This window comes from Oryctolagus cuniculus, chromosome X (genome assembly GCF_964237555.1).
Source record: "Oryctolagus cuniculus chromosome X, mOryCun1.1, whole genome shotgun sequence".
Lineage (NCBI taxonomy): Eukaryota > Metazoa > Chordata > Mammalia > Lagomorpha > Leporidae > Oryctolagus > Oryctolagus cuniculus.
This window is the reverse complement of record NC_091453.1, coordinates 39,426,893-39,441,332: the sequence shown is the minus strand read 5'-3', so window position 1 is coordinate 39,441,332 and position 14,440 is coordinate 39,426,893. Positions and strand designations below refer to the sequence as shown.

Below are 14,440 nucleotides of genomic sequence, written 5' to 3'. Positions count from 1 at the left end.
TTTTTAATTTATTTATTTGACAGGTAGAGTTACAGACAGTGAAAGAGAGAGACAGAGAGAAAGGTCTTCCTTCCGTTGGTTCACTCTCCAAATGACCGCAACGGCTGGAACTATGCCAGTCCAAAGCCAGGAGCCAGGAGCTTCCTCCTGGTCTCTCATGTGGGTGCAGGAGCCCAAGCACTTGGGCCATCCTCCACTGCCCTCCTGGGCCACAGCAGAGAGCTGGACTGGAAGAGGAGCAACTGGGACTAGAACCCGGCATCCATATGGGATGCTGGCACTGCAGGCAGAGGATTAACCTAGTGCATCACTGCGCCGGCCTCTATGACCTGTGATTATTTTTTTTAATTTTTTTTTTGACAGGCAGAGTGGACAGTGAGAGAGAGAGACAGAGAGAAAGGTCTTCCTTTGTCGTTGGTTCACCTTCCAATGGCTGCCGCGGCCAGCGTGCTGCGACCGGCGCACTGCGCTGATCTGATGGCAGGAGCCAGGTACTTACCCTGGTCTCCCATGGGGTGCAGGGCCCAAGGACTTGGGCCACCCTCCACTGCACTCCCTGGCCACAGCAGAGAGCTGGCCTGGAAGAGGGGCAACCGGGACAGAATCCGGCCGGCCCAACCTGTGATTATTTAAAAATGTATTGGGGCCAGCGTTGTATGGGTAACAGGTTAAGCTGCCAAACGCAATGCTGGCATCCCATATGCATGCTGATCAGAGTATTGGCTGTTCCACTTCCAATCCAGCTTCCTGCTAATGTACCTGGGAAAGCAGTGGAAGAGGGCCCAAGTACTCGGGCCCCTGCACCCACTTGGGAGACCCAGACGAAGCTCCTGGCTCCTGGCTTTGGCATGGCTGAGTCCTGGCTGTTACAGCTATTTTGGGGTCTGTCTCTCCTCTACATCTTTCAAATAAAATAAAAAAATTTAAAAATGTATTATGTATGACTGAAATGTTCATCTTTTATTTTACAATTGTTTATAGCACTTGCCTATATTCCTGCTGAACTAGGGTCTTTTTATTTTTCCTTGTTTGAACCCTATTTGGTAAAGCATCAAGCCTTTGACTAAAATGTATATAAAAATATGATATATAGGGCTGGTTCTGTGGTATAGTGGGTTAAGCCACCTCCAACAGCACCAGTATCCCATATAGGCAACAGTTCGAGTCATGGCTGCTCAACTTCTGATACAACTTCCTACTAACATTCCTGGGAAAGCAGTAACAGATAGCCCAAGTCCTTGGGCTCCTGCACCCATGTGGGAGACCTGGAAGAAGCTCCTGGCTTCGGATCAGCCCAGGTCCATCCATTGCATTCATCTGGGCAGTGAACCATTGGAGAGAAGCCCTCTCTCTGTGTGTGTGTGTGTATGTGTGTGTGTGTGTGTGTGTCTCCCTCTCTTCCTCTATAACTGCCTTTCAATAAATAATAAATAAATCTTTAAAAATGTTATCTGAAAAATTAAAAATGAAAGAGAGAGAAAGAAAGGGAAGGAAAGAGTGAATGAAGGAAGGGAGACAGAGGGAGAGAGGATGTAGCATTGCATTATCAGAATTGTATCTCAACTACATTGAATTTATTCTCTTTGTATTAATACCACATTAACATGAGAACTTGCTGTGACTCTGAGAATCCAATTTATTAATAAATTCCTGAAATTAAAATAAAAATAGAAAGCAAAAAAGGAGTTTTAAATTCCTTCTGGTGAACTCATGTAAAAACCTTATCATGGCAACATCTGAATTGAGTTAAACATAAATGTATAGGCTGCAGTCTGTGTCCTTTGTGTATATGGCTTGCACAATGTGCAGATTAATTTGCAAATTTGGAGAACAAATTCTGTATGATTTTTTTTTTTTTTTTGACAGGCAGAGTGGACAGTGAGAGAGAGAGACAGAGAGAGAAAGGTCTTCCTTTGCCGTTGGTTCACCCTCCAATGGCCGCCGCTGCAGCCGGCGCACCACGCTGATCCTGGCAGGAGCCAGGAGCCAGGTGCTTTTCCTGGTCTCCCATGGGGTGCAGGGCCCAAGCACCTGGGCCATCCTCCACTGCACTCCCTGGCCATAGCAGAGAGCTGGCCTGGAAGAGGGGCAACCGGGACAGAATCCGGCGCCCCAACCGGGACTAGAACCCGGTGTGCCGGCGCCGCAAGGTGGAGGATTAGCCTATTGAGCCACGGCGCCGGCCAAATTCTGTATGATTTTGATAGGGTATATAGGTATGGCAGATGGCTTAATCAACAAAAGACTTTAAAAGGACATCATATACTGTTAAATACATGAATGATACAGTCAAATCCTTAAAGTAGGAAAAGTAAATCTGATAGCAAAGAAGGAGATGAAAGTCAGGGAAACCACAAGGTTCCTGAGTAGTCCAGGAATGAGAATATATATATACCACATATTTCCTGAATAGCAACTTCTTACCTTTACCTTCATGTTTTTGATGTACCTAACACATCTTACCTTTTTCTTCATGGCTGTGTTTGGTAGCACCCACCTGCAGATAAAAAGCAAAAGATAGAGTTTTCATGACATAGTTAATTGCCTTAGAAACTGAAACTTTAGAAATACAAATAAATGTAGAGATGCAAGAGAGCATCAGATGACTACAGTTGACTACAGCTATGTTTAGGGCCTCAGTTCAGTGAAGTCCCTAATTTTCCTAATCATAAAACTGGTTTTATGCTCCCTATTCACTAATTAAAAGATCATGAAGTAGCTCCTAAGATTTACTTAGGAATGCAAATCAGGCACTAAATTTCTGGATTCTATTTTTTTTTTTTAAGATTGAATTTTTCAGAATCTTAAAAATTAACCAAAGTTGCATATACAGGTGTTTTAATAAATCAAATGACATTTTCATATTCAAATCTGCCAGCTAGTTAGAAAAAAAAATCAGTCCATTTTTAATATCTGGAAGTATCTTCACGCCTTGGCTGTCCTTCCAAGGCCCATTTCACTCACCAAAGCACATATAATACAAGTCTCAAATTCAGGTGCAAATTGACAGAAAACACTCTTAAGCCACTGGTCTCTGACCACAAAATGCCAATTCTCTTCCTAGCCTTCTTATCTACAACATGGTGATATCAAATATCCTTTATTGATAATCCAAAGCAATTCAGAACTGCCTCCCCAATTAGCACACCACCGCCAGCCACCACCACCATCCCCACCACCCCCCATCTCCCCCATCCCCCCCATCCACACAAGGAATGTTATCAGCCCAATCTCAAGGGTTGTTTCTGCCCAGTTAGCACCAGTGTGCTTTTCTGCTTAGACTTTGGTCAAAAATATGATGCCAGTCAACTTCATTGGTAAATTGAAGCAACTTATCATTGGATGGGGGGATGGTATGTTCAAATTCACAAGACTCTCATCAAGTAAAACATCCCCCTGCCAGGTTTGACACAATGCCCTTCACCCACCCTAGCGATCCTTCTTGTTCCCCTAGTGGAGGATCCATTCTCGGCCCCAAATTTTCTTTCTCCATCTTTTTCTCAGAATCAGATTCTTCCATCTTGCAACAAGTTCTTTCCGGTCCCTTCTAAATCCGCAATATTCTTTTTTCTTGTTCACCCTCTTAACTGCCTATTCTCATTGCCTGAGGCCCTTAGGCCTGCTCTATGCTTGCCTCCGCCTTTGTCCACTGGGGGGCCGCTTTCCCCAAGGTTACCTTTACCGCCCGAAATTGGCCTCAAGGCACTGCCGAGCCGACCAGCTCAAAGGTCAAATGATTCAGTGGTGCAAAGGAAGAGAAAGAGGATTAGGGGGAAAAGGAGTGGTGGGTTAGGGATTCGTCCCAAGTTTGGGCCTCAGGACCCAAGCTCTCAAAACCCAAAGGTCACTTCACCGCAAAGAAGTAGGGATCGCGAAGGCGGAGGCAGCAGAAAGAGCTGACCCGTGCAGTAGGCACTAAGCTGTCGGCCGGCTCCTTGCACCAGTGGCCTGGCCGCCCTAGGGAATCCGCCCGATGGCGGCGGTTATTATCTAACCGCCCGCCCTTCAGGAGCCCAGGTACCTCACCGCAGCCACCAGACTGCAGGCCAGCATCACGTGGGCACCTGCCGTAAACCCAGAGTCTGTCACGTGACTGCCGCTACCCAAGGGGTGGGTGGGCTGGAAAGAATACCATAGAGACTGTTGAGGGAAAGCCAGAGTGCCCTCTGTCGGCGTCACGTGTGTTGGCCTTTCTGTTCCAGACGCCGCCGGCTGCGTTGGACGCAGCCATCCTGCAAGCATTAAAAAAGTGGCCAGGGAGTGCAGTGGAGGATGGCCCAGGTGCTTGGGCCCTGCACCCCATGGGAGACCAGGAAAAGCACCTGGCTCCTGGCTCCTGCCATCGGATCAGCGCGGTGCGCCGGCCGCAGCGCGCCGGCCACGGCGGCCATTGGAGGGTGAACCAACGGCAAAGGAAGACCTTTCTCTCTGTCTCTCTCTCTCACTGTCCACTCTGCCTGTCAAAAAAAAAAAAAAAAAAAAAGTGGGACTGCCGGCCTCACTCTCCGCTCGGTGTTTGTCCGCCACAGAGAATTAAAAGCGACAGTTGCAATTTCGGTGCGTCCAAGTTACCGGTTTTTACTACTGTTTATCCATAACAGTTTTTGGTCGGGAAGGCAGAGCACTCTTTGTCTTCCTGCTTTTATGCTGAGTCCCCATAGCAATTAAATGAATTAATACGCCCAATCGGTTATAACTGTGTCTTCACTTACTAATTGCTCAATGAGTTATCCTTATTACAGGGAATAGGGACTCATGGAAGATTTTAGCACACACATCTATCTCCCCACTTGCTTAAAACAGCGTGAGAAATATATTCCTTATTTACCATATCAAAAAGGAAAGTCTAGAAGTGGTAACTGAAGGACTGCTGGCTGGCATATGCATTCTATATTCTGTACACAGACCTCTGGTATAAACGCCCTAAAGTTTTGTAAGGTGTTGCTTCTAGAAGGGGTTACAGAGGGTAGGCAGTTACAGGTCAGAGGATTAACTCTTCATCTTAAGCCTCTCGGTACTATATATGTTTATATACTATAAATCACATAACTATAATAGTCATTATTTGTTATACATTATATAATACATATTACATATTTATACACACACGCACAGGAAGGGAGGGAAATTGCAAACAGGATAGTCTGTGCCCACATTTTGCATTTGCAGTCCTATATTATCCTTTCTCTACAACTGTCATGCCTAAGGAAAACTTATTCTGTTCTTATTATCCTTTCTTTAGACATATTACTAATATCTTGCCGCCTCCCACCAGCTGTCCTTCAAAAGATTCCTATTCTAGCTTTCCCTATCTAGTGAAAGACCTTCAGTCCCAAAGTAAGTTGTAGCTCCAGATTTGCTGCCCTCCACACAAAGTCAGTGAAACTAAGTCATTATAGTCTGTTCTCTTAAGTCTGTCCACTCCTCCCTGTACTTACTGCTGCAGTTTTCGTTCTTTCTGTCATACTCTCTGACCTAAAGAACTGCAAATAATCACCTAAGCGATTTTCCTATACTAGCAGGTTCAAAGGGTTTGGGAGTGGGTGGAATAATTGTCATCAGTCATCTCACCCTTCCAAACAGTAAATATAATCAATATGTGCTTTTTTTGTGAAGGTAGCTTTCAAATATGTCCTCCCAATCCCCACTTTCCCCTGTTTTCTTCAGCCAAATTGCTCCTTTAAAAAGCTCCTTTATAGAAATTTTCAGGCTCCTTGCTACTACTGGTTTCTTTTTCACTCCCTCAAGCTATCCAACCTCCTATCAGCTGCTACAGTAATATATTTTCTAAATGTTTTATTATTTGAGAGGCAGAGAAATGAAGACATATATCTATTGGTTCAGTTCCTAAATGCTCAAAACTCTAGGGCTGAGCCGTGCCCATTCCAGCAGCCAGGAACTCAATCCTGGTTTCCCAAGTGTATGTAAGAGATATAATTATTAGGCCGCCACCACTGCCTCACAGGTTCTGCATTGGCAAGAAGCTGGAGTTAGAAGCGGCAAGTTGGGATTGAACCGAGTTACTCGAATATTAGATGCTGGTGTCTTAACCAGTATCTTAACTACGAGGTCAAACATCTTACCCTTTGATCAATATGTTAAATTATAAAACACAGAATTGGTTTCCCTTCTTTAAAAGTCTTACATAACTTGATTTTAAAAGTATGTCAACAGGGCTTGAGTTGTGGGACAGAGGGTTAAGCTCCCACGTGCGATGTCACATCCCATCTCAGAGGGCTGGTTTGAGTCTGCTGCTATGCTTCTGATCCACCTCCCTGCTAGTGAGCCTGGGAAAGCAATATAAGTTGACCCAATTATCTGTGCCCCTGCCTCCCATGTCGGGGACCTTCATGGAGTTTCCAGCTCCTAGCTCTGGACTGGCCCAACCCTAGCTGTTGTGGCTATTTGAAGAGTGAACCAGCAGATGAAAGATCTCTGTCTGCCTTTCAAATAAATAAAATAAATATATGTTTTAAGTCTACCAACACAAGGGCATTCAATATCTGATCTTCAGCAACCTCAGCAGTCACATATCTCTATCCAATCTCACTCTCTCAACCTTCCTAATAAACAGCTAAAAGTGCCTCAGTGTGGCAAGGGGAAGTAAGAGGAGGAATGAACATATAAGGAGGTGAGGGAAAGATGAAGAAAAGGGGAGAAGTGGAGAAAGCAGAAGTGAAAATGAAAGAAAATATGGGGATTAAGAAGAATAAAGAGGAGCAGGGATAAAGGGAGGGAATGGAAAAAAGGGAGCGGAAAAAGATTGAAGAACTCAACGTAATTAAGGGCTGATTCCGAAGAATGGTAAATAAAACTTAACACAGTGTATACCTATGTGTAGTCTTTAAGATTCTGATTTATACCCTGGCAGCTCTGGCTACTTATTTTTATACTTTCATTTAAGAATCTTATTTAAATAGGAAATTAAAGGCATTTTATATTTTTTACCAAATTATTTTTTAACTTTTTAGTATAGGATATTTTCAGAAAGTATTGATTAAGCACTGTTACATTCATTCAGCAGATATTCAATGAGTAACCAATCAGTGCCAGGAACTATGTTGGATCCTAAGGATACAAACATCATTTAATTTCAGGTTCCACTGCTGTTTGGATGCTTCTGTAATAACACCTCAGCTCCTCCCCCCCCCCCCAACACACACACCAGCCTTTTGTTTGTTCAGATCTCAATGCAGGTTTTTAAACACCTATCTCAGCAAGAAAAAGTAATAAGGCCCCTAACAAAGATTCCAAAAAAAGTTTCCATTTATTCCCTAAATCCAATTGTGTTAGCCTCAAACATACTCTTATATTTCTACTACTCAAACTGTCACTCCTAACTTGCCTACCCTTCCTGTCTTCACGCTTGTCTTCTTTTTTTTTCCGTAGCTCACTACTACTTCCCAGAGCCTCATGGGTTCATTCTTACATCCTGCTAAGAGGCCTCTTCTCACCATTCCCATCTCTTAACTTGAAATATCATTGAATAGTTTTTCAGTTTCCTAGAGTTCAGAATTTTAGGAATGAAAATATTATGGAGACTTTAGTTTGCAGGCCTGCATGTAAGGAATTTAAAATTCAGCACTCAGTGAGACAAAAAGACAAAGCTGAACAGACTGAAAAGCAACAGTTATTTTATCCATCAGAGAAATGAACTCACAGGACAAAAACCTGCCCCCGCCCCAAATACTGGAGAAACAGATAGATACATACAGAAAATGACATTTCTCAGAGCAGAAACTTCCCTGGGAACTATGAACAGAGTAGAAAAAAAGAATTATAATTGAGAAGTTGCTAAAGGCTCTATGTGGACAATCCTGAAAGTTAAAAATTCTAGGGGGACTCAGAAAGAGGCACACTTGTAAATTTTACCTGTAATTCTAACAGATCAATATCACAGTGAATGTCAGAGAAAAATCCTATCCTGCTTCTGAAGTAACAATTTTGAAACACCAGAGCACTCTATTGGTAAATTGGTCTACCCTTAGAAGAAATTACTCTACCAGAACCCAACCTATTAAGGTACTATCAGAGTCCAGTATATCTGGGAGAAGGAAAATCTTCAACTCTTCCCTATACCCATCCTTCCCTACCTAAGGAGGGAAAAATAAAAGAAGCACTGATGAAGTTCATAGCCCAGGGACACAAGCTCACCATAGATGGAGACCTAATTATAGGATTATAGAACTTCCCTTCCTCCACACATTACTACTGTATTACTTAAAGCCTATTTAATACAGTTCTTTGAACTCAGTCCATCATTTCCACTTTCAACAACAAAAAGTAGAAGACATACTAAAAGGCACAGTTTAAAAAGACTGAACAGATATGAAAACCAGAGGAGCGAGCAGGAATGTAGAAATTAACAGATGGTAAATCTAAAAACCTAATATTAATATGCTACAGGAGAGCTGGATTGGAAAAAGAGCGGCTGGGACTTAAACCGGCGCCCATGTGGGATGCCAGTTCCACAGGTGGAAGATTAACCTACTGCACCACAGCGCTGGCCCCAAAAATGCCTTTCTGAAAATGAAAGCTTGATCTGTTTGGGAAATGTATAGAGCAGATATTTTTGAAATGTAGTTTGTGATAAAAAGTACTCTTGTTAATTTCAGAATAGTCTCTTTGATTTACAAATGTTAATTTTGAAAAAACACCGAAGCCCAAATGTTGATAATTCATTAGCGGAATTATTTTATTAACTTCAAGGTATTCTGTGAACTTCATCTTTGCATTATGATACAGAAATAGCATTTAAAATTATTTTTCAAAGATATTCTTTTCATATGTTTCTCTGGCAATTCAATCTGAATAAACAGCTTTGTATGAGCTGTAATAAGGCATTGAATATAAATTTCAATATATTGAATTGCCTTTGTACTTAACAGACTTTAAAACATTTCTTTTTATTTGAAAGAGCACTTCAATCTGCTGCTTTACTCCCCAAATACAACAGTAGGGGTGCTGGAAACTCAAACCAGGTTTCTCTTGTGGTTGGTGGGAACTCAGTCATTTGAGCCATTACCACTGCCTCTCAGGATCTATATTATCAGGAACTGAACCCAGGTACTCTGATGTGGGATGTGGGTGTCTTAACTAGTGGGCTAACCACCTGCTCCTTAACAAACTCCTTTCTCTTTTTATTTTATTTTCTATTTTTACAATATTTTAAAATTAAGCAGAGAGAAGAGCATTGAAGAAACTGAAGGGGAAAATGAGGGCAGCTCTTTTATCCCTATTGATCTCTGTGGTGAAGTGGAGACTGTCACTTTTTTAGATCGTGAAAATAAGCTCAGAAAGGTTCAGGCCAAAGGTGACACAAGGGGCAGAGCTGGGGTTCAGATCCCGACTTTGGAGTTCTCAGTGGTCCTTTAGTATCATGGCAACACAGTAACAGGTATTTTTTTTTTTTGCTCCCATTAATAAAGGTTTTGCAGGTAAGTGGATACTTAGAAATGTGTGTTTTCCCTGGATATTTGTTTAACAATATACTAACATAAAAGGCATGGTTTATTTGCATACAAATGATGAATTTTGAAATTAGATAATTGAATGACGTATTTGTTATTGTTGGTTTTTTCTGCTTGTTTTTGCTTTTTAGAAAAAAAAAAAACATCGCTAATATCTCTTGGTTCCCCAAAGCACACATGATAGAGTCCACACACTTAAGTAGTACATAAAAGGTCTTTTGGTCACCTTTCTCACAGCCACTCCTGGCCTTAATATAACTAAGCACTAAACTTCGTTTGTATCATTCTCTCCCATGCTCCATTTATTTTGTTCACACTGTTGCCTCAGTAATGCCTCTCCTCCAGTTTATCTGCTCAGTTACATTCCTATTTATTTTTGAGAACTTTTCACTGCCTTTCATGTCTTTCCTAGGAAGAAATCTCCCCACTTCTCTGGCAACTTCATGTATCAGTTTCATCATATTTACATTACAAATATGTGTCTCCCACTAATATATGTCAGCTTTCTATACTCAGCATCTAAGACGGATCTCAATACACTGGCATTTCCTCTATTAAGATTTGATGCATGAATGAATGGGAAACAAAACTTTGTTATCAAAAGGCTTGGGGTTAATGCAGGAGCAATTCAAGGGTTTTCAATATCCAAACTAAAATAACTACTTGGAATTGTTTGTTAACACTGGAATTGGATGACAGCAGAACAAGGCTGAGAAGTTCAGGACCAAAAAGAGAAAACTAAGGCTCTGAATGATAAAAATGGGTCTCTTAGGAAGATGTAACCAATGAACAGAAGCAGAGTTCGATCAAATCTCTAGGCTTTGAACATCGTGTCTCCTTCTTCTTAAGCACCCACACCTTCACCTGAACTAGTTACGTGACCTGGGTACACTCTGCATTTTGTACTAAATCCTACCATTCACTTTCATGTGAGAGTGTATGCAGAGTAAGCAGAATTCCCTTCTCATGAAGCATGGCCATGCCCTTCTTTCCCTAGCTTCCACATTACTGTTCTAGGATTTCCAGCCTCCACTAACAATGCACAACTGTCAGCATTGTCATTCAACCTTTCATGACTCCCCCACCTTGATTCAAGCTCCACCTCTTCAGTGCCCACCTCTCACTTTAGCACTATTCTTGTAACAGTTGATAAAGACAAGCTTGGCACCAAGCACAGAGATTAGGGATTGATGAAGGTCAGTGAGGGCATGGGTAAGCATCAGAAGGAAGACAATGCTCCCAGAAGAGAGCAGTGGCAGTTCAAAGGTTAAATAGGGCAGTCATCACATCTGGCTGACTCATACACTTTTGGATGATCTGCTTCCGAGCAGAGGCCAAGGGACGAGTTTCCTCCTGAAAGCGGTGGTGCCCTGCCTCAGTGAGCATCCAAAGGCAAGCTTGAGGTCTTGCATTAATCTCATCTTGAAGTATGACTGGCACCTTCCTGAAGCTCCCCAGGAAGCAAAGGTTGTGGCGAATGGTGTTCTTCCAACCACCTGGAGCTGTCTGAAAAAAAGGGAAATGTTGGCGAATAAAATTGTAGATGTCTTGCACATTGAGTCCAGAGGGGGAGCCGTTTCTTAATGCTAGGGCAATTAGGTGGCCATAATTGAGAGGAGGTCGAGACCAGGACCTTATCTCCTGGTTCTCAATTTGCCAGGATTTCTGCTGCTGAATTCACTCTTTGTTAGGGAACTGGAGGGCTGCAGAAGAGTTGTCTTCTCGTTCCTTTACTTTCTCTTCTGTGAACTCTAACTCACAGATGGAAGAGGTGAAGTGCTTCACTTCAGGAGAATGATCACTTGGGAAAAATGGTTGGCAGTCTACCACTGCAGCCTCTGAGCAGCTAGACTCTTTATCCATAGTGAGTGGCCAAGGGAAAGGACACATACTTCTCAGACCATTTTTATCACTGGGATTTGGGAACCCCTGGATACCAAGGGGGCACACGATGTTAGGATTCACCCACATCCACAGGTTGGGTTCAATGTGAGGATCATCTTTGTTAAGACTAGCTTTTCCCTTCTGAGGCACCTGAGGGGGGTTCGTTGCTAGAAATCTGTGTTTGAGAAGATTCTGCTCAGTTAAGAGGCATTGGTCTGTGGTACAAGGCAGGACAAACTCATTCTCAAAGTCCCAGTCCAGCATCCCCGGCACCTGGCCATGAAGACTGTACAAGAACTCAAGATTTTTTAGATTTAGATCCATCTTTGGTGGAGAGATAGGTGGAGGAAGATTTTCAAAATGACTGCAGTCTCTTGGGCGCTTTTCAAAGCTTTTTCTGGGGCACCGTTTCTGATGTAGTAGATTTCATGAAGGGAGCTTGTCAATAGGCCTGATAAAAATCCTGGAAAAAAAAGAACACCAATGTCTTACTGATTAGTGGTAAGATTTGGAGAAATCTCAGACTTCTGGAACAGACAAGTAACTAAAAAGAACATTTTTGCAGAAAAAAAAGGACTCACTGGAGGCAGGAAGTCCCCATATAACCACATGTAAACTTTGAATTATTTGCAAACTAAATTCACTTGTATAACATCTGATTATCTGGCATATCTTTCAATTTTTGCTGGGTTCATTTAATGAAGAAACAAACACATGTAGAGATGAGATTATATTCTCAAGTCATCCTTAAATGGTTTAAGAAATCATTCCAGTTTTAAAGTGCTTTGAATTTTTGTCAGGTGTTTTCACATAGGTGATATCAATTTATTTTCATGACAGTCCTGCAAGATAACATAGTGGGTATTATTAACTGCTGTAACAAATATTAGAACTGAGATCTACAGAATATTTAGGAACATATCCCTTACTAAGTTAGAGAACTAGATCAGCAGTCCAGGTCTTCTTATATTTTCACTATATGCACTAACTCTAATCACATTTAACATACTATAGAAGGTATGCAGTAATATGTGTAACTGGAGTTTTAGAATAGGATGGTAACTACCAGAATGGCCTCTGTTAGTCTCAAACCCATGTTAGAATCCAACCTTGCTGCTATTTTCGATCCTGTTACGGGGGAAACTAGCTTCCCTCTCCCAGGATCATATTAGGAAACTAGCTGTGAAATGTACTCTGAGGACAGCAGAACCAAAGGTTATTCATGCCATACCAGGTCCTGAAAGCTCCAAAATTTATCTTTCCAGTAAGTCCATGTCAAGGACATTGGTAAGAAAAACAAAATGGTAAGGTTTAGTTTAACTCAGTCTACACATGTCCGTCTATAAAGTATATGAGTTCACTGAAACCACCACACTTGGACTACATCACAAATGTAGCCAGCAAATGTCAATGAGAGCTACTGAAGAGGCACTTTAATCTCCGTGTGGTTTCCTTATCCTCTGGTCATATTCTAATCAAAATCCTCCATACAGGCTTCCATAGTGGTCTTTCTACTGTATCAATATAAAATCAATAACAAAACTGATATGAGCTATTAATATTATTGAGTTCTATAAGTACTCTATGTGATTTAATTCATTAATCCTTAAAAAAATCCTGAATTAGATACTTTTATTATTCCCTCTTTACAGAGTAAAAGTCTTAAGGCACAAAGAAGATTAAGTCTCACAGCTAGTAAATGGCAGAGCTGAGTTTCCAACTCAAGAAGGCTAGCCACAGAGCACTGCTTTTACATTAACATAATAATCTATTTCTATATTGCACCACACAAAAAAACCTTCCAGGAACCAACCCTCTTATATTTCCAGGCTAATTTATCACTTCAGCTTCATACTTCATACTTCATACTTACTAGCCCAGAAATAGTAAGCTTCTGGGATTTAAATCATACACCCCACCTATTTTTTGCCTATGACCCTCTGCTCAAGAACTTCTGCTTAGAATGGCCTATTCCCAATTATCTTGGCTTGGCTAATAAAAATCTTCTTTCCATCTTCTCTTTGGGGAATTAATGGATCTCCTTCACAGTAGCGCACTGACCTGGGAAAATCAGGGGATGGAACATGAAATATATTGCTGATTATTCCAATGTTAAAGAACCAAGACACATTTTAATGTAGTGTCACAAAATTTCTCTTCCATCTTCACCAGGGAAAAAATGTCAAGTATTAGAAATTGGCTAGTAAAACCAATGTGGATACTATTTCTTTGATCTTTATCTTAAAACACTCTATATTTAGACAGTAAGTGTCTACCACGTATCAAAACAGTATATAAAAGTCCTGGAAGACAAGTAAAACATAACCAAAAAGGATATCACCACTTTATAGAGAAATTAAAATAAAAAGTTTCAAGTGCTAGACACCATTCTGCTATAAGATAGAAGGGAAAAACTTTTTTCAAATTACATGAATCACATGGGATTCCCATAAAAGTTTGAACTTAAAGGACAGTTTATCCAGGGACAGAAACATGGAAAACAGCAGCACATGCCAACTAGGTTCCTAATACCTTATCTCTTAAGTGTACTCCAAAAACAAGAGGCAGGAGCATTTTTCAAATGCTTTGGAAAAATATATGAACTTGCACTTGTGGGTTTCCTGTTTCCCAGGACCCCACCCTTCCAATAGTCAACATAGTGCAAAAATGTCAGTGACTAATGAAAACACATGCTATCAGCAAAGTGGGGTACAAAAATATAAAAAGATGAAGTGGAAAAAGTGATGAGAATCCATAATGACCTTAGAAATATCTTTTACAGCACATGCCTCCTTATACTTATTTTTGTTCTCCCTTCACACACACACACACACACACACACACACGAATAATGGTTCTGTGGAAGCAGTTTTTCTCTCCTTCAATTTTCAAAAATGTCCCTGTGCCCAGATTCTTGTCCCCACTCAAAGAATTTGTATGTAGACTCAATCCTTTGTCTTCTAGGAAATGAATCATCTAGAAAGTCTTTTTAAGGGGCAGGTGCTGTGCTGTAGTTGTTAAAGTTGCTGCCAGCAGTGCCAGCATTCCATATGGGTGCTGGTTCAAGTCCCGGCTGCTCCTCTTCC

At 41.5% G+C, this 14,440-nt stretch overlaps 2 protein-coding genes across 7 annotated transcripts in view; both read right to left on the bottom strand.

Moving 5' to 3' along the window:
* RRAGB (Ras related GTP binding B) overlaps positions 1-4,098 on the bottom strand; it is an 87,093-nt gene extending 82,995 nt beyond the window's left edge. For 3 of the 6 annotated variants that reach the window (XM_070067360.1, XM_070067359.1, XM_002720034.5), the window contains exons 1-2: positions 3,429-4,098; positions 2,464-2,497 (exon numbers count right to left, since the gene is read on the bottom strand). In XM_070067360.1, coding sequence (XP_069923461.1) covers positions 2,464-2,497; positions 3,429-3,520 — 126 coding nt within the window. In that variant the 5' untranslated portion in view covers positions 3,521-4,098. The remainder of the gene's footprint in view (positions 1-2,463; positions 2,498-3,428) is intronic. The other 3 variants (XM_051827721.2, XM_051827723.2, XM_002720033.5) reach the window with 2 other exon arrangements.
* A 6,215-nt stretch (positions 4,099-10,313) lies between these two features.
* Positions 10,314-11,710, bottom strand: FOXR2 (forkhead box R2). The gene is given in 1 exon segment (XM_008272678.3): positions 10,314-11,710. A coding segment is annotated over 1 exon segment (948 nt). The 5' UTR covers positions 11,679-11,710; the 3' UTR covers positions 10,314-10,730.
* Between the last annotated feature and the right edge of the window lie 2,730 nt (positions 11,711-14,440).